This window comes from Thermobia domestica, chromosome 8, assembly GCF_964235325.1.
Source record: "Thermobia domestica chromosome 8, izTheDome1.hap1.1, whole genome shotgun sequence".
Lineage (NCBI taxonomy): Eukaryota > Metazoa > Arthropoda > Insecta > Zygentoma > Lepismatidae > Thermobia > Thermobia domestica.
Window position 1 is genome coordinate 187,462,160 of NC_137461.1, and position 25,639 is coordinate 187,487,798.

The window sequence follows — 25,639 nt, forward strand, 5'->3', positions numbered from 1 at the left end:
AATTTTTCGACAAAATAATGCACCATGTCACAAGGCCAGGAGTGTGATGGACTGGTTCGAGGAACACAGGAGCGAGTTCCAAGTGATGTGCTGGCCCCCAAACTCTCCGGATCTGAACCCAATCGATCACATCTGGGATGTGATTGAACGTGACGTGAGGGTGCATCACCCTCCTCCCCGGAATTTACGGAAATTAGATGACCTGTGTGTGCATATGTGGTGCCAACTCTCTCCAGCGACCCACCGAGGAACATTGCGACCATGCCAAGACACGTTGCCGTTGTTATTCGTGCCAAAAATTAGACATACTAACAATTAGGTAGGTAGTCATAACGGTCTGGCTGATGTGTGTGTATATTTTAACTCGTATATTTTGTCTCGACTCGAATTTCGAGACGTCTCGACTCGAATTCGAGTCGAGTCGAGACAGAGACTGTCGAGTCGAGACAGCACCATATTTTCGAGTCGAGACACGAGTCGAGACAACATTTTCTCGAGACGAGTCGAGACAGGCTTAAATCTCGACTCGACTCGACTCGAGCGCATCCCTATTTTTCTCATTTTTGAATACTAATAAAATCTTAGTTTTGAGTACTTTTTTACTCATTTTTTTAAAAAAACATTCTCATTTTTGAGACGAGTTGTTCTTAAATTTGAGGGGAAAGATTGTCAATTTTTGAGAAAGTGTGTTTCTCAATTTTGTGGCTATCTGAGCATTTCGAATACTTTTCTACTTACTTTTGAGTATACATGTTCTCAATTGTGAGGAGAGCATTACTAGCTTTTGGACAAAGAGTTTCTCAATGTTGATTACATTCATCTTATTTTACGGTTAACTTTCTCATTTTTGAGAAAATTTGTTCTCGTTATTTTTGAGAAATAGCAGTTTCTCATTTTATTTAAGAATATTTTATCTCGCTTTTAAGAGACTTTTTACTCAAAAGTGAGTAAAACTTAGTCAAATTTGAGTACATATAGTTCTTATATTTTGAACACCCACACATTCTCACTTTTGAGAACAATGTTTTCGGAGCTATTCTCAGAACACAATGTTCTCAAATTTGAGTCAATTTTACTCATTTTTGAGTAAGTACTTTTAACAGTGAAAACCTGAATAAAGAGGGCAGTCCTATGCCAAGATGTAAACACCGGAACTCTCGAATATCAAGTTAATGATTTAATATTGGCAAACTGTAGTTTGATTACTTCAATATGACCAAGTTTGATTTTGTCTGTGACATCACCCTGCACGCCAACATACCCATCCTCGTAATCAGAGCCGTCGCTAGGGGAAGCGAGTGGGGCGGTTGCCCGGACGCTGATAGCAAGGAGGCGCCAAACGAGCAAGAAAGAAAAGAGTATCCAAAAAGAGTAAACGATGCAGCGCCCCGTAAAAGAATCAAACCCCGATGCGGCGCCCTATTAAATTAATATTGTTGGTCAGTTTGCGAAGGAATACAATGTTAAAAATTTTCTTGCTCGCTTCGGTCGCAACCCAAAATCTTCAATAAGAATCACAACAAGTTTTTACTTATTACTTAAAAAAAGTTATTATATACGATTTGTTAATGACTATATGATATACAATGTGTCGACTAATGGCTTATAGCGTACGCAGGAGCGTTTCCAAAATCGGAAACGGTCAAAGTCTGAAATATGTGTTGTGAAGGTGATGAGTTTCCTTAGTGAATCACGCTTTTCTAGCCAATCGGATTAATCACGATGGTGAGAATGAAGGTATGAAAATGAGAAAAGTGTTGAGACATACGCAAGATGTTGTTTGCGCGGGAATATTAAAACTGAAGGTAAACAAGGGGAGCAATAACATTCGAAATCGTAGAGTAGGGACTAAAAGGGTCAGAACTTAACCCAACGAATTTTGTCGTTTTTAAAAACTAATCACTACCAGTGATTTTTTATTCCATTGACATATGAAATGCTTGCAATTTAAAGAAATTTATTGGGATCACTTCTCCATCAACTACAGGGGCGGATCCAGGACCCACTTTTGGGGGGGGCGGTATGTTGTCATACTGCTACTTTTAAGGGCTCCAAACTTTGGGATGGGTTTTATTTTTATATATAAAATAAAAAAAGTTTCCTCTTCTGGGGGGGGGGGCGATCGCCCCCTGGATCCGCCCCTGATCAACTAGTTGTATCGCCAGTATATGTCTTCTGTGCATACGTATCAGTTGTGCTCTGTTTTATCTATCTACATACAGACAAAAATAAACCTGAATTTCCATTGTTTCACGAAATATTTTTTACCGTAAAATAACTAACTCTATGACCTAAAAGAACCCGGAGATCCAACGCCACGTTGATAAAACTTCTCCAATGACTTCTGTCCTTACCTAGCTGAATCCAGTTTCCAGTTTATATTCCTATTTCTGCGAGATTTATCTTAATATTGTTTTTCCATCTGCGTCTAGGTCTTCCTAATGGACGTTTTCTGATTGGATTTCTAACCAATTCTCACTACATGACCTGCCTACCTGAGCCTCCTAGATTTGATGACCGTAACAATGTTTGTTAATGGATGTAAATTATGCAGTTCCTCGTTATGAAGTTTCCGCCACTCCCGATTGCCGTTCCTCTTGGGTCCGAATATTCGTCTCAGGATTTTATTCTCAAGTACTTTGAGTTTGCGTTTTTCTTTAAAGTAAGCAACTATATTTCGAACAACAACAAGCATGATTACCATTCTATATATTTTGAGCTTCAATTTCCTCGACAGAATTCGCGACGACAAACGATTTTGAACCGAATAATAACAGGAATTCCTTGCTTTCAGTCGACATTTAATTTCTTCGTAGATATGATTTTGGTCTGTTAATATTGATCCTAAATTCTTAAAGGTATCCACTTTATCAAAAATATTATTTGATACGTTGACCCATACATAATTTGCAGTATTACGATCCCAGTGAATTTCCATGTATTTAGTTTTTTTTGCATTTACTTCTAAGCCTACAAGTATTTAATAATGTCTCTGCGTTTCTTTCTGTTGGTTTCCTATCATCTCCTGTCAGATTTACATTATCAGCATGCGCCATTACCTGGTCAATGCCATTCAGCTTTAAGCCGTGGTTGCTATCTTTGATTTTCCTTATAGCGTACTCCAGAGTAAAGTTGAATAATAATGTCGACAACGCATCTCCTTGTTTCAGGCCATTCTCGACCAGGAAGTTTGTGTACAAGAATTTTCCTACTCGGACTTTGGAATTCGTTTAAACACATCTTAATTAATCTAACTAGCTTTTTCGGTATTCCAAATTCTGCAAGAATGTATAATATTTATATTCTAAATCCTAATAAAATCTTAGGCCTTTCGAAAATCAATAAATTACTTATTTACCGGGGTATTATATTCCCATTTCTCTTCCAGTATTTGGCGAATGGCAAATATCAGGTCCATAGTTGCTTGATTTTTATCTAAATCCACATTGATAATTTCATCATAATTTTATGCGTGTATGGGATTAATCTTGGTCATTAAATGTTTGAGAGGATTTTATAGCATATTCACACAGGATAAATGCCTCGATAATTATTAAAAACCGCTTTGTAGCCTTTCTTGTGAATTGGAACAATGATTGATTCTTTCCACTCTTGTGGTAATTCCTCCTTGTTCCAGATAAGGAGAATGAGTTTGTGTATCTTGTTCCACAATTTTCCCCTCAAGCTAAAATTAACTCAGCCGGAATTTCGTCTACACCTGGAGATTTGTTTTTCTTTAATTTCGTTATAGCAATTTCTACTTCTGTTCGGCTAGGTTCTGAAATTAATGGTTCTGCTGTGTATTTCCCTTTCCTCGCGAACATTAGTTTTTGGTTGCGTGTTAAGCAAATCGACGAAGATATCTTTCCATTTATTCAAGATGCTATCTGTATCAGTGAGAACTGTTCCGTCCGCTTTCTTTAACATAAGCATGAGTTTGCTGGCCTTTCTTAACCCACAAACGCCCCTTGTGCCACCAGTGACCCACTTTATGTTTCACTACGTTACATGGGCTATATCATTCATTTAGGCAAAAAAAACCGTTGTTCCACTTCAGGCACACTACCCGTTCTCTTGTAAGAGTTTCGTTCACTTCTCTTCTCAGGTTTTCGATGTAACACGGTATTGTTCAGGCAGTTGCTAGTGTATGCAAATTTTTGTTACCTAACTGGTCTTGGGGGGCCGCGGTGGCTCAGTGGTAGAGCGTTCACCTCTGGTGCTAGGGGTCTCGGGTTCAAACCCTGCTCCCGCCAAGTGAACTTTGTGGTGGACAAACACCGTGTGTGTGGGTTTTCTCGGGGTTCTCCCGTTTCCTCCCACTTTCTTCATTCCACCATTTCATTCATTACTCATCATCACCGTCTCCTTTAGCCTAGCCGGCATAACCGTGGGACGTAAAACTCAAAAATTTCATTTCTAACTGGTCTTGGGCGTTTGTGGGTTAAATTCGTTGATGCCCTTGAACATGTTTCGAATTTTTTCTTTTACTATTATCTTCAAATTCATTAATTTAATCTCGAAAAAAATCGCGTTTCTTTGTTCTAAACATTTTGGAAGTTTCCCTTCTGATGTCAACGGAATTTAGTGTAGTTATATTGTTCGGATTTTGTAGCCAACACAGTTTCGCTTATTTTCCCTTCTCCGTTAGTTTGGTGCATTTCTCGTTAAACCATGATTTGTTCCTACGTATTTCCGCGTGCCCCATTCTTTCTCTTACTGAAATTTTAATGCTATCCCTAATTTGAACCCAAGTATCCTCAACATTAGTGCTTTCAAATCCTTCTAAAAACGAGAATCTATTACATTTCAATCGAGTATTTACTTCTCGCCTGGTTCTCCTCTAATTTCTTTAAATTAAACCTCTCCGTCTTCAGATGATGAATATTCTCTTTATTCAACGATAATCTCTCTCTCTTCTTATCGCTGCTACCAGATAGTGATTAGTGTCACAGTCGGGTCATCTGAATGAGCGAACATCAGTAATGCTAGACTGTCTTCTTCTATCTACTAAGACATGATAAATTTGATTGTGTGTTCTTCCATCTAGTGAGGTCCATGTGTATTTATGAATGGGGCGATGTGGGAATTTTGTACTCTTCACGATAAGGTTTGTGGATATTCCAAAGTTCACGAAACTAGCACCGTTGTCATTGCTTTCCTTATGAAGACTTTCTTTCCCTATAACCGGTTTGAAAATATTCTGTCGCCATATCTTCGCATTGTAATCCTCTAATAGAATTTGCATAGGGTATCTCGGGACTTGGTCGAATACCCATGATACTTGTTAAAAGTATCTTTAATATCGTTATCATTATCTTTTGTTGGGGCATGTACACTTAAAACAATATCACACCACCGACCCTTAAGAGTAATAAAAGAAAGTCTATCGTTAACAAATTCAACCCGTTTAATAACTGATATTTAAAAAAATCAAAATTAAAGTGTTTTTGTGTGGTCACATCCAGAATAAAATTACACAAATAAAGTTGACAATTATTACTGAAAATTAATGTTGTCACCCATTTCGAACATTTTAAAAGCACACAGTTTCTGAAACGTTATCAATATTTGTACTATATATTTCCATAACTGATCTCCAAGTGGATCTGTATACCAACCGAAGATAGTTAAAATGTGTTACACCGGAATAGTTTCTATTTCCTTTCTTGTTGAAAAGCAAGGAAACCAGCTCTGGTGGGTTACAGGTTGTCTTGTTCAACATTCCAGTGATTACCATCTATTTATTTCGAGGAATACGCCCATTATTTTTATCTTGAACTGACCTTTCGGAAATAAACTGAACGAACAAAAATCCAGATGAGAGATGTGGCAAATGTCAAATCTTCAAACAAGTAAAAGTCGTAATGAACAAAAGAGGTCCTTCCTGAAACCTATAGTTGCTACTGATTTGTAGTCTTTTGAAGAAACAAGGCAGCTTGACATAAATTTTCTGAGTATGCTAGCAATTGCAATCTCAAATTAGGGCCTGTTAGGGTAGGGGTTATGTGTAGCGAATTTCTTTGGAGTATGTCCATCGAAATTCGGGGATTGTTGGAGTGTTAGAGTGTGTAGGAAACTCCCTCCTTCCCTTGATCAATTTTTTTGAACGCCAGTACTTTTATTTAGGTGTTATTATTCAGCACTACATGAAAAGTTCTTTAATACGTAGTTCTAACTTAAATTTAAAAAAAATGCAGAGAGGTTCACAAGTGTTTATGCACTGATTTTAAACTAATAATTTTTGTATTGTGTTTTCAGTTAAATGGAGAGATAGTAGATGTATTTTATGATGCTGTGGATGGACAAAATGTATCCGAATGCTCGTCGCTAGCCTGTCTGTCGAATCCATGTTCGAATGGTGCTACGTGTCTTGATGATACTGATAGATGGATTTGTCAATGTCCTACTGGGTACGTATGGTAGTGTTGCATTTGTGTTTTATGAAAATGTGAAACTAGTTTTGAAATGTTACACACACTTATTTGGATATGTTAACTGATTTTCTGGGTTCAGCTAAAAACCTATCCACTAGAAGGGTGGCAGCATATGTAGCAGTAAGAGGGTTCTGAGCACTTACCAATTTTTACAAGTAATGCCGAAAATAATCTACAGGGTGGTCCGGAAGTGGGCGTACCCCCTTTAGTGTCAACAGTACAGTGTTAGTTATGGTAGAATCTCTGTACACAGTTACCTTGAAGTCTTAAAGAGTCATAAACATCGATATGATCACCATCCATGTCGTAACACAGGTGAATTCTGCGCCAAGTTCACGCAGATGTTTTGCGGAGATACTCCGGGGTCACGAGGGTGAAGGCGTATTCCACAGCTGCTCGTAATTCCTGTGTTGTGTGATATCGAGTGTTTCTTACTTGTTGCTTTATGAAACCTCAGAGAACATTGTCTGGTGTCGTCAGATCGGGGACTTCTTGGAGGTCAGGCAAAGGGACCTGGTGAAGATGCACAACCTCTTCCAATCCAACGGCCATGAAACGTCTGATTCAGGTAATTGCGCACGTGAATCGCGAAGTGCACTGGTGCTCCATCCTGCTGTATCACAATGGATAGCAATGTTGCCACAGTGTCAAGCAATGTTGCCAGACAATGCTAAGCAATGTTACCAAACAAATGTGCGTAAAACCTAAAAACGTCAGAAAACAACAACTAGGGGTACGCCCACTTCCGGACCACGCTGTAGCACTTGTAAAACCGAATGTCATCTAAACCTTTCTTAATTGCTTCGAAAAGAAGATCTTTTGGATATTCTGGCACGTAGATCTGTTACAGAAACTATCATGCGTCAAGAACACTGATATTCCAGAAGGAGTTAGAAAGTAACGAGTTCTAACAGGAAGGAAGTCTTAAACCTTTGCAGTCTGGTATTGATCTTCCAGTTTTCTGCGAAAAATTTACTTGAAGGTTCAAACATATATTTCCTCAAATTTCCAAAACAAAACTCTGAATATCATTCCATCATATCATGTATATTATAAAGTTCCGAATTATCAGATTCCTTCACTATTATTGGAGTAGAAAAAATTGTAGCATCCATGTTTAATAACAAATCTAACAATGTATTATACTTTTCAAATGCAAGTTTTAATTTGTAGTCTTACCCGTTCGACATTATTTCTTAATCTAATGGCATGGGAACATGTGACGTATTTCAAATCAAATATGTTCGAAGTTGCTGAACTAAAATACTCCAAAGCACAAACTATAGAATGCACTTAAATAAGATTCATTGCTCATGTTCACAGTGAATAGATATTCCTTGATGGCTCACTTTGGATCAGCACCACATACAGACCCTCTACAATACAGTTTAACAAACCAAAATTCGTTGTTTTTTCTTTGAGTTCAACCCTTATAGTGGTGCATATAAATATACGTCAGGTTCCTACGCTACAAACCAGATGACAGCATAATAATTTAGTCTTGCCAATTCATATTACAAAAAGAGTACTGATTTTACAACTTGATAACTAACCTCAATTTATTTGAAACATACCATGTACCATGTATGCTATACCATAATGTGTCATGCATTGGTATGCGTGACGAATGTGTCGTTCTCGTCTAGTAAACGACAGCTATCTGCGACTGTTTCTGCTGCTTTGGAGATCCAAGGCGCTAACAGATAATCAGTGAAGTGTTTCAACAGCCATTGTATGTGTGTCTCACAGCACAGAGCAGTAAGTCAGAAATTAGCCCAGAGAACACATCTGGATACCAATAATTATATGATGATCGGCAGATCCTAAGTTGACCAAAGTTAATGACAACTAACTAGTCAGATCAGTGCCATTAGTTAAATCACTTTTCATCTATTAGACAAACGTTAACATTGAAAGGTAGTATGGAGTAGATCACCCATGTGCATAATCCAAACCGATTATTGTAATGTGATCCTAAATACATGATGAGCAACGACCACAGCATTTTTACTGGCTAAAATCTTTTCAACGCCTATGGAACACTGTTGTAGGCGAGACTGTATGTAGTCGAATACTCTAGCGAGAATGTTCCTTATATATGACTTCCTAGCGACACATGGAAGCATACTTAACATAGTGTATACGCAAAATTCTTGAATCCCTCGTATCATGGCATCCTTTACAAATGAGTCTCGTTTTAACTTGAACAATTAATCTCGATGTGTGTTAATGAGCGGTGCTTGGGAGACATTACAACACAATCGATATTGTTAAAAAGGATCTTTATAGAAGATTCGAAATCTTCATCTAAAGAGAAACCTACCAGAGCACGTATTGCACTGCATATGTGCGCAAGAATTTTCTGTTCCAACATTAGTGAGAAGTTCCTGTTCTTCATATAGATCGAGGTTCCGTCTGATGGAGCATAAACTTGACCTCACCAGCTCGACCTAATGTAGGTGTAACTGGAACACGGCGGTACCATGTCTTTCGAGTGATGAACTCAATACTAATATTTAATTCTACTGGTAGTCTTGGGGCCATACATAAGATCTGTTGGAAAAGTTGCGTATACGGTATTTCTCTTTTGCAGTCGTTTCTATGGCGGAGATGGACTATTTATAGCTTGGTCACGTGATCCAGATCGTGTTACTTTCCTTTCAGTTGTGCTTCAAATTTTCACCCTTTGGAGATGGCTGTTTCAGTGGGGAATGAATTTAAAAGGTTTTCTAAACGATACAATAAACATAGATATGTCAGCTTTGTATCTTATTTTATTCCCAAGTCTTTGGCGAACACAAGCGTAGATAGTTTGTTTCTTTGCTCGCAGGGAGGGGGCGATGACGTCATACGTAAATTGTCAAACACATTTGTAGAGCTCTATTTTCATAGCTGTTGCTCCTATTGTAAAAAGTTGTGTATACAGAATTTATCTTCTACAATATTTTCTAAAGTCTAAATTGATTGCTTTAACCTTGAGCAATATATCTTGATAATACCAGACTTTCCAAGATGCCAGACAATATCTAAGACTAAATTGACATTCATTACTTCGAAGAATGTCCATTTTTCGAAGATTAGCTCTATTTTCATGATGAATATAGTAATAATAAGTTAAGAATATGATTTTGATAAAAAATTTAATGACAAACTTTTGTCTCGATGCTAACAATTTGTAATGAAACCATAATACATATAATAGCTACATACAGAAATAAAATTTAACTAAAAATTTTGAATGTAATGAGAAACTATACTTTCACTTAATATGCTGCAATATTATGATATTAGAGGAACTTGTGTTACTTGGTAGTACACCATGCATGTCAATTGTAGTTATTACTACAACAATTGAGACCACATTCACAGAATTTAGAGCACAAATCAATGATATGCGACATTTGCAAACAGTGGTTTTGGCACATTTTTTGCATTTGTAAGGTACAAGAAAATCCGGTGGAAGTGTATCTTCTACTGTGGATGGTAACCAATCACCATCTTCTTCCAGGAAGCCATAATCTGAGGGATTGAGTGGTGCATAATTCTCAAGTACATGATACCAACGGTGACTCTGAAGATACGCTCTCTTTATGTGTAACTGTGTTGAAGAAGATGTTGGTGGAAGCTTTGAGAAAACAACTCGTTTCATTCTGTGATACTCCGTCACTCTGAGGTCATTTACTGTTGTATAGTTTGCTTTTAAGATACTTGCAAGATACGACTCAGCTTGCTGGGCCATGATATTGAATAATTTATCCTTCCCGACATTTTCCAAAGGGTGGGGCGACTCTTTCGCACGTTTAACAGCAGCGTGTTTCGTTGAAAATTTACTTGTGGTGTCTCACCCAGACAACGCATGAACAGCTGGTAAAACGTAAAACGTTGAGGAATGATTCTGGTATGTAGTCAATAAGTTTGTGGACGGGCAAGTATCTAGTTGTTGCTCCTGTGCCGCATAGAATCTACATTTCAATAAGTTCTTTCTTAAACTTCTGAGCGTAGAAGTACACTGATCATACAAATGAATCAGCATCGGATGAAGCAAGTACAACGCGTGTCACTTCTTATGTCTTGATGGCGTGATTCGCATGTAAAATGAGTCTTTCATCTGCTTCTTCAAGATGTGACATTAGCTCCTTTATTTCGGTAGACACACCATTCGAAAGGCACACACTCTTCTCTCCATTGATTCCAAGTCCTCCTATGTAGATATAAATATTTTGCTGGGAACAATGTTCCATAAAATATTGTGCAAAGAACTGCTGAAGATTGTACTTGTTGTGTGGAGATGCCCAAAATGCAATCATGTTCTTTGGAAGAGGTGTTTCCATGCTGGAAATAGTAGTTGTAATAGGATCACAAGCCATTCTTCTTCTTTCTGACGATTTAATGCTTCTATCCACGTCAACATCCTAACGACATCTTTTCTTACGGATCCTTTTGATGGATGAAGTATTCTTTGGAACACGCGCTTCACTAAATCCCCGGAAGTTTGAAGTGGCTTTCCACACGCTGCTGCTATTATCCTTGCGTGAAGCATAAAGTCAATCACGGTTGCGATGGACTCAGGACGTTGTTCCAGTACCATTCCATGGTAAGTCTTTCTCTAGCTCACTAACTATATCTGACTTTTGAGATTTACGGAGGAACCAATCTTTCATCAAGTAAAAAGAACTGGATGTTAGTTCCCAACGTAGCAGACGATCGATTAAATAACCTCTGTCACGTGGTATATCAATAACCTTCAACGCATCAATAGCTTACTTTTGTATATCAACTGTTCTTTTTGTATCTGATTGAAATTCATTGTTCTTAATTCGGTGTAAAGGAGATAGTAGCTTCTTAGTTTTATGAATGAAAACACCATTCCTAAATTCATGGTACTGTTTCTCTCCAATGTCAACACATTGTAGCTTGAATTTTGTTTCTTCCTCGGTAAAACGTCGCCCTGTGGTAATACTTCGAATTCCATTATCTGATAAAGCAAATGGGTTGCACCTTTCAGAGATGTAATTCACAAGTTTAGTCACCAGCTTTTCAACATGAGCTGTTTGTGTTTTTGAAAACTCATGATGTGACACACATTCATCGTAGGATTGCATTCCACATAAATTGAAAAATAAGTGTTTTATTTCCATTCTTTCATGTTGAATAAGATCTCTTTGCGCTACAGATTCCTTTCTGCGAGTTATTCCAATGATTCCACTTGGGCCTTTTGCAGGCTTCTTGTACACCTGTTCTAATGCCTGATTCATAGCAACACTATTAAAATGTCTTTTAGTTTGCTGTACAACGAAATGCCCTTTCAAAAAATCTTCATATAAGTCTGGCTGCACTTCAGCTAGTTTAAGGCAGTCTTCAAAATGCGTTCTTCCCCACCTGGCGTAGTTTATCTTTCCAGAGCAAAAAAATAATGGTAGAGCCCTGCGGAAAGCAGACACATGCAGTCTTCAGTTACCTTCTCTGTCGCTACGAATAAAGTCTCGTAAAACAGGAAGCAAATTTTGAACGAATGCGTTCCAATACTTGAGCATTTCTGGTTTCTCACATCCTTCCTTGACAAATAAATTAAAGTCTCTATTAAGGTGTTCAATGAGAATGTGAAGTTGACCAACTTCTAACTGAATTGAAGCAACATTTCCGACATTGAATGCTTTCTGCAATACCTGGAAATGGTCTATCAAGTCTGCATATTTACCTGGGTCACAGTCAGGGACGTCATTTAGGGGGGGGGCAGGGAGGGACATTTGCTTCCCCCTGAGTTTGAGATTTATATAGAGTTCATTAATAGAATAGTAGTATGTCAGTGAAAAACGCGAAATTTTACTTATATCGAAGGGTCTTGGCCCTCCCAAGCCAAATCTGAAATGACGCTACTGGTAACAATGTTTGAAAAATTCCTGCCACTGTAAATGTTCAATAGCTCTGTAACTAAGAAGTATGCGCGCACTCCCCGAGCATAATTAGAACTGTGGAGGGCACTTTCTACAATATTTGGACCAAACATATCAACTTCAATGAGAATTTTCTTAATCCTACTACCACGCAAATAGTTTCCAAGGCAAGCCGCAATGACTTTGGAAGTACGGAAAAATCTTAGTCCTAGAAATAGGTTTGAAAACCGTTCTGGAAACCACAATTGAATTTCCTTTACCAATCGATACACTCCCTCATCACACCAAAGTGAGCCTGAAGTTTGACCAGCTTGGGAAAGAAAATCTTGAAAATTAACCATGGTAGTATACACAGATGATACATCTGTAGAGGGATATGGTAATAGAGACAGAGGAACAGATTTTGTTATAGGCAACTTATGATCATTGAGCAGTAAATTGAAAGCACTGCAAGAAGGAACACATACTTCCTCTAGAATCTGATATATCGGGCTGCTGGCTGACAGTAGAAAACGACTCATAGTGATATCTCTCGTACTTCATGGTTGTTCATTGGCTCGGATGGAGAAAACATTTCCACGCACTTTTGGCCTTTCAAAATTAATTAGCTTCTGACATTCCAATAATTCACTAAATTTCTTTTCTCTCTTTGCAAACATGAATTCGCAACAACTACACACACTGCGCTTTTCACAAGCTGTTTCATCATCTTGAAATAAAACCAATACTGTATCATGCGTCCCTCCCATTCCAGAAGCAGCATGTTCCTCATGATCAAAGTTATCCATTGATGCTCTGATTAGTTTGTTGGTGGAAATAATTGGTGGGAGTGGTACTCTGTGTTCTTCACCAAGTGCTACTACTCTGGACGCTAGTAAGTGATCCAAACGTTGCATAGTTTCATAACTTATACACAGTCCAAGATGGTTGAAGGTTGTGAGGAGCGTTTTCGATCTGCATGTTTCATGGATAGATTGAGCAGTGCTTACATGAAAGGGCGTTCGTTTACCACCACCATAAAATGTGTAGTAGATTACCTGGAAGAGAACACCCGCCTTTCTTTGAATATCATAAGTATCTTTTTAGGAAGGAAAAAGAGAACAATAAAATTCTCCCAAACTACTGGACGATTTTCTTGGAAGTCTTTCAGAGCAATCCTAAGATCCTCTTGGTCCCTAAAGGAATTTTCTAGTTGAAAATCATATTCTTTGAAAACTTTCTTCAGTTTCTCTTCTATCTTCAGTTTCTACATTTCTCATTTTATCAACAACATCTGGAACTCGCACTTGTGATGAGTAGACTAGCTGTGATTTGCTCCTTCGGATAAGCAAACATAATTTCTTCAGTGAAATGATTTATCAATAGCTTCTTAAGCATCTAGTTCGACACATATTCAGTAGATTTGCACTCTTCATTCATCAAGGAGCATAGCTGTGAAAGCTCATATCCTTTTTCTGGAAACGAAATCTTGTCAAGAAGTTTTTGAAATGCCGCCGAAACAACAGGACTTACTTCCTCCTTTTCATAATTGTTAATAGCCCTACTGTGTTTCAACAAGTATGAACTCATGCACTGGCGATGGTACATGACGTAACTGCCGAAAACACTCTCTTCGTCTGCTAATGTGCTTGTCTTTGGAAATACATGGTCTTGAAAATATCGAGATGCTGAGAGAAAAGAAATTGTGTAGTTTTGTCTCATTCACAAATTCTATACAATTGTCTGTTAGTTTTGTTTGACACTTGATCACAAATAAACCATCTTTTCCTTATAGAAGTCCCTTCTTTGTTCCAATTGCGCAAAACTCGAGGAGATTTATCTTCATCACTGACACTGGCACTAACATTCTTTACGGATCCTATTCGTTCATCTATTCGAATTGCTTTTAAAACGTAGGGTCTGTAACACTCAATGTGATAATAAATTTCACTGAACGTCGTTTTACCTAACAAGGGAAGAGAGGAAGATTATATATCGAAGTGGAAGATGGCTTATAAACCAATCGAAAGAACTAATGACACCTATCACAAAACTGTAATAAGAATTTTCCGAATGCATATACTGTGCGAGTTATATGAATATACAGGGTGTCCAGAAAATCAGTTTCCACCCCTAGAATCGCAAACGGTGAAACAGATGCCAAAACAGGAAATCACGTATTTGATCATTTTAAAAGTACAACGTATCAAAGAAAAAAGTGTTGTCCCAGGGCCATCCGCAGGTTCCCAGGCGGGATCCAACTCAAAAATTGCAAACGATAAGGGAGTCAAATAGCATATCGCTGGAAACGTGTTGGGAAATGAAAGAAGACAGAACAAGTATCAACTCTAAAATTACCCTGTGCAAAATGGCGACCGGTCAAAATATCAGCAAAACATCATTGTAAAGTATGTGAACACCCCTATAAATCTGAAACGGTGAAACCGATGTGAAGATAGGAAAATACGTGCATTATCATTTCAAAAGTACAATGATTGAAAGTAAAAATATTTGTCCCAGGGTTCTCCACATGGTCCCAGACGGGGTCGTACTCAGAATTTTCAAATGGTAAAGGAAGTCAAGTAGCAGAACGTTAAAAACTGTTCTGATATGAAGAAAAATGGAACAAGTCTCGACTCTCTAAAATTAAATTGTGCAAACTGGCAGCCGGTTAAAATGTACATCCTCATTTCGATTTTCCGAGCGCATTCGCTTTCCATTTTGCAATCGACACTTGTTGTCATTGTGAGACATTTGCACGTGTTCGCTGTTCCACGTGCAGGAAAGTTTTTGTTTCTGTTTAAATCATTTTATACTTGATATCCCAGACAAAGAGCATAAGCACTACTATTGTACACTATATGTTACCTAGTCAGTTCTGTGCTCAAAGATATCAAATGTTATTTCTTTTCTTTTCTTTATTTCTTAATTTTCTTTTCTTTTATTATATTTATTTATTAATATTTAGACATTACAGGTCCCAAAAAGCAGAATCTCACAATAGGGGTATTCCTTTCTTTCCGTTAAGTACAAGAATTAAAGTGAAAACAAACTAACACCCGACTACAGAAAGGAGAACTAAAAAGAAAGATGTTTGCACAGTGTTATCATAGAGCGTAAAGATTTATTTCACCTACTTTCATTTAACAACAGCTTTCCAAAGATATGCTACTTGATCCCCCTTGTCATTTGAAAATTTTGAGTAGGACCCCGTCTGGGACCCTGTGGAGGACCCTAGGACAAATATTTTTACTTTCAATCATTGTACTTTTGAAATTATGACACACGTGGTTTTTCTGTTTTGACATCTCTCTCACTCTTTCAGGATTTTTGGGGGGTAACCATAAACTTCACAATGAGGTTTTGCTGACATTTTGACCCTCCGCCATTTTGCACAGGGTAATTTTAGAGAGTTGAGACTTTTTCTGTCTTCTTTCATTTCCCAACACGTTTCCAGCGATATGCTATTTGACTCCCTTATCATTTGCAATTTTTAAGTTAGACCCTGCCTGGGACCCTGCGGGTGGCCCTGGGACAACACTTTTTGCTTTAATACGTTGTACTTTTAAAATGATCAAATACGTGTTTTTCTGTTCTGGCATCTGTTTCACCGTTTGCGATTCTAGGGGTGGAAACGGATTTTCTGGACACCCTGTATATTCATATAACTCGCACAGTATATGCATTCGGAAAATTTTTATTACAGTTTTGTGATAGGTGTCATTAGTTCTTTGGATTGGTGTATAAGCTATCTTCTACTTAGATATATAATCTCCTTCTCTTCCCTTGTAAGAGGCCATCCTGGAATGCTGAGATGAAACTGAAATGATTTCTCGACCACTATCTGTCCCATAAACTTTTTTCCCTCGAGTTTGTATCTAACACGGGATGTACTTGAACCTGAACCCACAAAGTGGGGGTGATGTATATATTTCCTGAAAGCTTGGATCAAGGTAAGATCAAAACCGATTACCGAAATTGGGGAGGTTTCAAGCATTTCGCTTGAGGGCAGCACTTTACTCATTTTTATTAACACCTTTAAGCGTGTCTTAAAGTCCGTTGCAACCCCGAAAAATCTAAAACGATGAGACAGATATGAAAACATAAAATATGTCTTTTCTCATTTCAAAAGTATAACGTATCAAAGTGAAATAAATTGTCCCAGGGTCCCAGACAGGGTCCAGCTCAAAATTTTTAAATGGAAAAGGGGATCAACTTGCATGTCGTATGAAAGTTGGTGTTAAAGAAAAGAAGATAAATCAAGTCACGACTCTCTACCATCAGTCTGTGCAAAATAGCGCTGGGTCAAAATATCAACATAATCTTCATTGCAAAATCAATGGCCACTCGTATGTATCTGAAACGGTGGAATAGGCGTAGAAACAAAAACACGGATATGTCATTATTACAAAAGTATAAAAAATTCAAAGTATAAATGATTCAAAGTAAAAAAAAAATGTTCCAGGGTGTCTCGCAGGGTCGCAGACGGGGTCAAACTCAAAATGTTGAAATGGAAAGGGGTTCAAATTGAGTATCGTATGAAAGCTTATGTTCAGTGAAAGAAGAGGAAACAAGTCTCGACTCTTGATGAAAAAGTCTATTGCCACTCCTATTAATCTAAAACGGTGAGACAGGTGTAAAAAAAACTAGAATGTATCAAAGGAAAAAAGAAATATCCCAGTTTCAACTACAGGATCCCAGACGGGGTCCAACTCAAAAGTTTCAAGTGCCAAGGGGGGTAAATAAGCACACCATGTGTTATAGCTCGTGTTAAGTGATACAGAATTGGACACTGGACAAGTCTCGACTGTCGATAAGCATTGCAAAATGGCACGAGTCATTTCCTTTGATACATTCTAGTTTTTGTTGTTTTGTTTTGTTTTGCTTTTGCACCTATCTCACCGCTTCAGATTAATAGGAGTGGCAATAGGCTTTTTCATCAAGAGTCGAGACTTGTTTTCTCTTCTTTCACTTAACATAAGCTTTCATACGATACTCAACTTGAACCCCTTTCCATTTCAACATTTTGAGTTGGACCCTGTCTGCGACCCTGGAACATTCTTTTTACTTTGAATCATTATACTTTTGAAATAATGACATATCCGTGTTTTTGTTTCTACACCTATTCCACCGTTTCAGATTCCTACGAGCGACCATAGACTTTGCAATAAAGATTGTGTTGATATTTTGACCCAGCGCTATTTTGCACAGGATTATCATAGAGAGTCACGACTTTATTTATCTTCTTTTATTTAACACCTACTTTCATACGACATGCAAGTTGATCCCCTTTTCCATTTAAAAATTTTTGAGTTGGAACCCTGCGGGGGACCCTGGGACAATTTATTTTACTTTGGTACGTTATACTTTTGAAATGATGAAAAACATGTTTTTCTGTTTTCATATTTGTCCCACCGTTTGAGGTTTTTCGGGGGTTGTAACGGACTTTAAGACACGTTTAATACACGGTGTTACTAAAAATGAGTAACGTGCTGCCCTTAAGTGGAATGCTTGAGACCTCCCCAATTTTGGTAACCGGTTTTGATCTTACCTTGACCCAAGCTTTCAAGAAATATATACATCACCCCCACTTTGCGGGTTCAGGTTCAAGTATATTCCGTGTTAGAGAAAATACATACTGGATCTGTACTGTTCTCTACTTTCGTTTTTTTTTTTTTTTTTTTTTTGGACCGGAGATCGCACTAGATTTGTTCCCTCCATTTTAAACAAATGGGAGACAATTACCTGAAACAAAGAAAAAATAGAAGAAAACATTAGACTTAACCAATTGGCTGTAATTGAACAAAACATAAGTCAAACACGTTATGAAAATTTACATAAAATCGACAGAAACCTTTCACTTACTACACTTCCCTTGGCCTGGGAATTTATTTGATTATATTGTATTCGTAACCAATATGTGTGACGGCACAGTCCTATGCGAGTAATGACCTTCGAAACCTTATTCTTTCCTGACTAAAACCATATTTACATCATGATGTTACGATAATTACTATAGGAGTAGCTACGAAAATCTAGACAATCGTATTTTGCCATTTACGTAATGACGTCATCGCCCTGTCCATGCAAACAGAGACAAACTACCTACGTTTGTATACGCGAAAGCCCTGTGAATAATAAGATACAAAGTTGACTTCTATCTATGTTTGTTGTATTGTTTAGAAACTTTTAAATTCTTTTAGAAACTTTTAGAAGAGTTTTATTTGTTATGCATTGTCATATCATTTATATGATAGCTTGCTTCGTGTTACAGAAAAGTTACATATATGCTGATGTTAGTAGCTCTGCAGTCTAAGCTTATCCTTGCTTATCTGCAAAATAAAGCATTGGAAGTAGCTGCAGCCAAGTGCAGTTGATGGACTCAGCCTCATATAACTGGAAATGCGTGATGAATGATGTTGTGGTCGCAATGGAGATCCGCTGTCTGTAATATCACCTCTTATTATATCCAGCATATGTTTTCCTAACATAATTAGTGTCTTATTAACTAATGTGTGCAAATGAATGTGTATTGAAGATATGATCATTCAATTCTTTAATAGACACAATTTTATTTTTAATTGCCAATTTATCATTCCACTCCTACTCCCTAAGTTCACTTTGTCTTATATTAGGTGTGCGCGAGATCTCTTGATTCAATCCCAGCTCACGCCAACTGAATTTTGTTATGGACAGACACCCTGTACAAGGTTCTCCTGTTTCCTTCCGCTTTTTTAATTCACTTTTCGTTTACTATAATCATCGTCACCTCCTCTCTTAACCTTGGGACATAATTGTGGAATACTAAAGTGAAAAAAAAAAATAAAAAATATCATGTTTTATTCTTCTCTATATAGGATGCACAACAATCAATTTCATGTGAACGGTTTATTACAAGTGGAATAGTTGTAATGTTGTTAAATGTTGTAAAATAAAATATAATTTTCAAATCAGTTTACATGACTGAAAGAACTGTTACTCAACGAAATAGAATCGCAGACTGCAGAAGGGCACTCCGCAGAATTTTTGTAGGGTTCTCAGCACCCTACAAAAATAGACAAAAATAGGAAAACTGAAACTAAAAGAAATAAGACAAAAGAAAGACAACTAAATTCTAATCCAACGTAATTCCTAAATGGGGCATTCTGTGCACAGTGGATTCATATCCACTTTTGTTTAGTTTGATGATATTTTATGTTAAGACCGTAATATGAAGCTCCTTTCAATGCTTGAAAAATTCATATCCGTATCCATATTCATATCCAAAATTCGTATTGTAGGAAACAGTGCTCCTTTTTTCATGTATACAAACTTAGTCATTTTTTCTCACAGCTTTGATAATTGAACTTGAATCCTTTGTGCTCTGAACACCCCAAATGATAGTAGGAACCGACATTTTCTTAGGGTGACAAAAGATATATAAAATTTGTGCTGAAATTTAAGCAGGGATGGAAAGTCCGAAATTGTAGTGCTGATGATGAAAAACATCAAAAATCATCTTCACTGTATTTTCTCAACGAAGTGACGATTTCTCGAAATGACAGATTGAACTATAATTTTTATGATTCATATATCACAAACCACAGACGTTGAAAATGGCGTGAGGAGAACTAAGGTTGGGGGTTAGAATCTTAGAATATCCCTAGTTATACCGCAATACTCTCATCCAAGAATACGTATTTTCCACTGTGGAAATAAGAAGAAACACGAAAAGAATACATTCGTTCAAAATACCTAAAATTGCAGTTTTAGGAGAGTCAATTTCCCGAATTATCTGGCAAAGGATACTCCTATATGCCTGAGTGGTTTCTGTACTCCTAGATTGCCGGTCTTGAACAGTTAATTAAAGGACTCCTACTAATTTACAAAAACCTGCGCTTCTGCATCGAAATATTTCTCAGGATTTGTACTTTTGCTCCTGTTTCACAGAAAGTACAATCCTGATAGTACTAATGTAGAAATGTTTCAAAATAATGTTTTTTTAATTGGATATTTTCTTCAATTTCTACAGTTATAGTTAACATGACAATTACTTCACTGCTACAAATGGATTTTATTGTTATGACGTTAAACAAGTTAGCAACACGAGACTTGCTTCTGTATGAATCTTCTGCCTCAGTTGGGTAACATACAGACGCAAATAGATTACTCTAGTTGCCTTTTCTTGGACCATGATATAACGCTACCGACGGTAAGAGAAGGCGTTAGTATCAACATCTTCGAGACAAGGAAAATACGGGGAATGACAGTCTATTCTGAAATCGAGAAAGGATTAGTCAATGAAGAATGCTGAAACAGACGATCAGCCAATTATCATGTTCGATAGAATTCTCAGATACCATCAATATGACTGTTATGAAATATGTCATATAATTTCCATTTACTCTGCACTTGTCAACTGTAACTCCATCTGGCGACAATCGATGTAACTACTTGATGAAAACTCGTAGAGTAACTGCTTATGTTTCAAAGTTAATCTACAGTATTGCCACATTGTAAATTTTCAATTCTCTTTAGCGGCTGAAGGAGGCCGCGGAGGGTATTTCGTCATATAGAATTTTCGCTTTATATTGAGCTGTAGAATAGTGCTCTGTGGTCCGTGGGCGCCATTTTTAGAACACCTTATATATATATATATATATATATATATATATATATATATATATATATATATATATATATATATATATAAAATATTAGGGTGGGTTGAATTCAGGTAATAACTGCCACCTGCAGTAGTAGAGTGGTACAGATTGTAGACAAGGTCACGTCGAAGCTCTATCCAGTTACAAACTAAAATGTGTTAAAAGTAATTCATTTCGGATTTGTTTGTAAATCACAACATTGGCTTTTTATGTTGCGTTTTCAATTACTAGCACAGTGTAGAGTGAAGAGTAAATATTCTCAAATACTTACATGCTAAATCAACTGGTAGCAGAAACTCTCATGCAAAATTAAACTTCGTCTGCACAGAATGTATTTCCGTTCGAGAATGTTTGGTTTGTAGTATTGCACCATGTCGAGTAGAATGACCAAAGACCCTAGTACAAACAGCGGTAATGTCTTTGACATTGCGTTCAACATCGACCGAATGACACTGATACTTTGGTAGAATAATTTGTTGATTACGCACCAGGATATCATCGCTTATGCCATCAAGTAAAGGTGGAGGGAAGGTGGGAGTACTCCCAGCATATTAGTTCCATGTAGGTAGTAGCATTGAGATTGATTTTTATTTATTCATTTATGTATTTATTTGCCAAAGTTCCAGATACAGCAAGGCAGCCATTTTACACTGAAACTATATAACATAGAATATAAAGTTAACAATAACAACTGTAAACAAAAAGCTATATAAAGGTCCATAAGTGTAGCAATAACAAATTGAAATAAAACTAAGGTTCTATAAGTGTAGCAATAATATCCTGTCGGAATACATTCTCAGATTTAAAAGTGTCGACGTCAGAAGCAATGGAGTTGAAGTCAGAAGCCAGTCTATGGAACAAAGAACGCTGAATAACTGATAATCGAGGCGTGTTGCAATGAAGTAGTTCATTATTTCTAATTCTTCTTGCAGGTACCCGAATATTAAATTTAGAGATTAGTTCTTCAGTTCTAAGTTTCCCATTTAGAATTCTATGAAGAAACATTATATCAAGTAGCATGCGACGGATGCCAAGTACAGTCAACAATTCAGGTTTACTTAAACAGCGTACAGAAGGTATTCTTTTCCTGACAATGGCAAGAAAGAAATTTAGAACTGATTCAATGCAAGAGAGATTTGATACGCTAGCCATACTCCAAATGGTGGAACAATACTGTATTTTGTTTGAAATTAACGTTTTATAAATATACTTAAGGCTGTAATATCCCTAATCTCTGTAAACCTGTACAGGAAACCTAATAATCGCATAGCACTCTTGGTCATGGCAACAATGTGATCAGTAAACAGAAGTCTCGTCGAACACAATCCCGAGATCCTTCTGAGATGAGACCTTAGCAATAGGATTATCTCCAATAAGTAGGTAGAAGGGATTTTGTTTTTCTTTAAACCTATATTGCGCAATTTATTTATGTTTTCGCGAAAAAAATATTAAGATGTTTTTCTTACTGCATTCGCGAATCTAAAACGAACTAATAACAAATTTTGACTCACATATTTAAAATATGACATCAGGAGGATTGTGTATTTGAATTAACATTGCGGACTTATGAACCTTATTTGTTTAATTTTTCATTGATATACAATACAAAATTTCTTCTAGACATTACAAACTTTCTTAACACATATAGTATTGTGCAGATGCTCATAACGCTTTAGTAAGCAATACGTACTTTAATGTATGCTGAAACACGGTACATTTAATCTGAACTTGCTAACATATATTTCATGGTTACATTGAAGTCACACATATTGTGTATGAATTACAGGAAACTTTTTTTCTTTTTAGTGAAACACAATCCCGTAAGACATGTTATCAGCAACTTGACGAATTCTACAAGAAGAACTGCAATACAATCTTGTTTTTGGTATACGAATAATGGACATGAACCCCATTACGGTTCCTATAAATATTTCTAATTCTAACTTAGTTAGTTCCAAAGGTTTGTAGGGGTTCTTCTGGTTAGAATATAAATTGCTTTCATGAAGATCAACTCCAGAATATCAACACTAAAAACATCCGAAAATATTGAATTCGATATTTTACTTCATTTGGAGAAGACAAGTGCGATTTCTATTGTGGTGCCTGAAGAGGTGGATCATTTCTTGTTATCCTATTCCATTGGGGCTGACGACTGGCAGTAGCTGTAGAATGACTGGAATTGGCATTTACTGTTTCATCTGTAAAAAATGCAAACGATTCAATCAATTTACTAATCTGAAAGTATCGATTTCAATGAAATCAAAGCAAAATACTCGAGTGCATTAGTTTTGAACATATCTTCATATCCTTTTGAAGTTTCAGATTTAGGACGCCATTCTTCATTATCTGAATCTAGAACTCCTTCTAAATCATCATCGCTTACCTGAAGTTGCTCATCCTCATTGTTGGCTGGCGGTATGTATGGCTGAGCGAGTCGTTTTTCCGAAAATATATTCTTGCTTATCTGTAAAAGTAATATAAAGTTTTCAGTCTTCAAGAATCTATCGAGCAATAAATCAGTAAATAATACAAAAGAGTAACAGAAATGAAAGAGAGAGAGGTTTTAAAAAAATCGAAATCAATAGAAGATGTCGGAAATGACGTTGTTACGTTTAGTAATTTTTCTTTCTTGTTCAACTTCGGATTATTTTCACTCATGAGTTGGCAACATTGAAAGCATACACTGCATGCAACAATGCTTTGCATGAGCCGACAATGAATTTCCAGATCTAAGATGACAAAATTCAAAGAAAAGAAGGTAAGAAACAAACATTTCAAACTTTCCATTAGGTCTATCGAAGAAATCTTTGATTTTTAGTAAAAGAGGTTCGTAGTTGTTCAATGTTAATCATAATATACAAACTCATTTCGGACAATAAAATACAAAATGAAATTACTATGATAAGTTACAAGCACTTAACATAAACAAGAGACACTTACCTTCTAGAAAAATATTTTTTTCAAGGAAAAATTTCCCTGTTTTCGACTCCTCTTGCTTCAAAAATAAACAAAGCAATGCATCCACGCACGTTGTATCCCCGCTTGCAACAGAAACTGCTGGAAAACCTCTACTTCCGCAACAGACGTAATTATGAGTGTTCATAACAGATGGTACAGCATAAAGGAAACCACCTAAAACAGGAGTGGCAAAATCTATGGTATGACATTCAAAGTATCACGCTCAACATGGTTTGTTAATTTGGATTAACACGGCGCAATATAGGGTTAAAGAAAATGTAATAGTAGAAGATTTTAAGGGATTTACTTTTAGATTCCACATGCTACCCCAGTCCAGAAGATTTGAGAGGTATTTTTTGCAGTTCAATCACATCTTGAGCTGTCCTAATTTCCCGAAATAATTTGTAGTCGCCAGCAAAGAGAAGATTTTTGGTGTCAGATAACTTAATATAAGACGGCAGATCATCTATGAAGAGAAGGAAAAGAAGTGGGCCCAGAAAGCTACCCTGGGGAACACCAGAGAGAACAGGAACAAAATTCGAAGCAGATCCAGAGAGAACAACACGTTCACGTTCAGTGAGATAGTCTCGTAACAATGAGAAGTTGCCGTGAATATTAAATCTATGTGCTAGTTTATGAAGGAGCTTATTGTCAATGCGATCAAAACGTTTAGTTTGGTCTAGATAGATTACATCAAGTTGTGTATTATTGGACAGAGATTTAATTGCTTCCGAAAGTAATAAAGATAAATTTGTGAGAGTAGAACTGCCAGGAAGAAAGCCATGTTGAGCAGGATCTAAGTAGGGTGAAACAAATTTATGCAATCTATCTTGGATTATTTTCTCGCACACCACAGAAAGGATGGGCAAGAGAGAAATCGGTCTGAATGATGAAACATTGTTCACACTGCCAGAATATTAGCCTGTTTCCACGATCTAGGGAAAACACCTTCACTAAAGCATCTATTTAAAAATCGTGATAAAGGGTTGGCCTGAGATTCTGCAGTATTACGTAAGAAGATTGAACTGATATTGTCAGGACCAGGAGAACGATTCAAAGGTAAAGAAGAAAAAAGATGCCTTACCTCGTCAGGAGAAGTACTGAGTGAAGACAACGAGTGTGAACAAACTTGCTGAACAGGAGGAAGCGGCGTAGGAGTAGTCTAAACACAAAAATTCTTGTAGAAATAATCACTAAAATTATGAACTCTATTTTCACCAGTTGCTGCAATCGAGTCGTGAAAAATTTCTTCAGGAATGCGGGAAGCACTTCTTGAATTTATGAGGGATCAAAATCTGTTTGGATTTGTAGAAATATAAGATGTTATACTGGCAATATAGTTTTCATATTTTATTTTAAGCTACTGTTCTGAGTAACGTCTTGTCTCAAAAACTTTCTTATATGTATTCTCATTTGGATGTTGCTTCCACAGTGACCATGACAGTTTTTTTGTTTCTTAAAACAGATCGCGCCTCTGAATCAAACCATGAAGGGTACCTACTAGACTTACGTTTCTTTTTGGGAACAAAGTCTTCACATGCTGCGTGTACAATATCATTGAGAAAATCCAGGGCTTCATTGACAGAACCCACTGCAAGAATGTCCCATTGAATAAGAGATAGGGCACGATTAATGTCAACCCAAGGGACTTTCCTCCACAGGGGAGCTCGATGCTTACTAGATGAGTAACAGTTCTTTATTCTGTGAATTTTTTTATGTGGAATAAGGT

The 25,639-nt window shown here is 37.0% G+C and overlaps 1 protein-coding gene across 4 annotated transcripts in view; it reads left to right on the forward strand.

Annotated features, from left to right (window-relative positions):
* Window positions 1-25,639, forward strand: part of eys (eyes shut) — a 1,117,243-nt gene that overhangs the window by 521,795 nt on the left and 569,809 nt on the right. For all 4 annotated transcript variants that reach the window (XR_014132762.1, XR_014132763.1, XM_081769320.1 and 1 more), the window contains exon 11: window positions 6,259-6,410. Coding sequence is in view for 2 of the 4 variants with exons in the window: in XM_081769320.1 (XP_081625446.1) it covers window positions 6,259-6,410 (152 nt within the window). In the remaining 2 variants the exon portion in view is untranslated. The remainder of the gene's footprint in view (window positions 1-6,258; window positions 6,411-25,639) is intronic.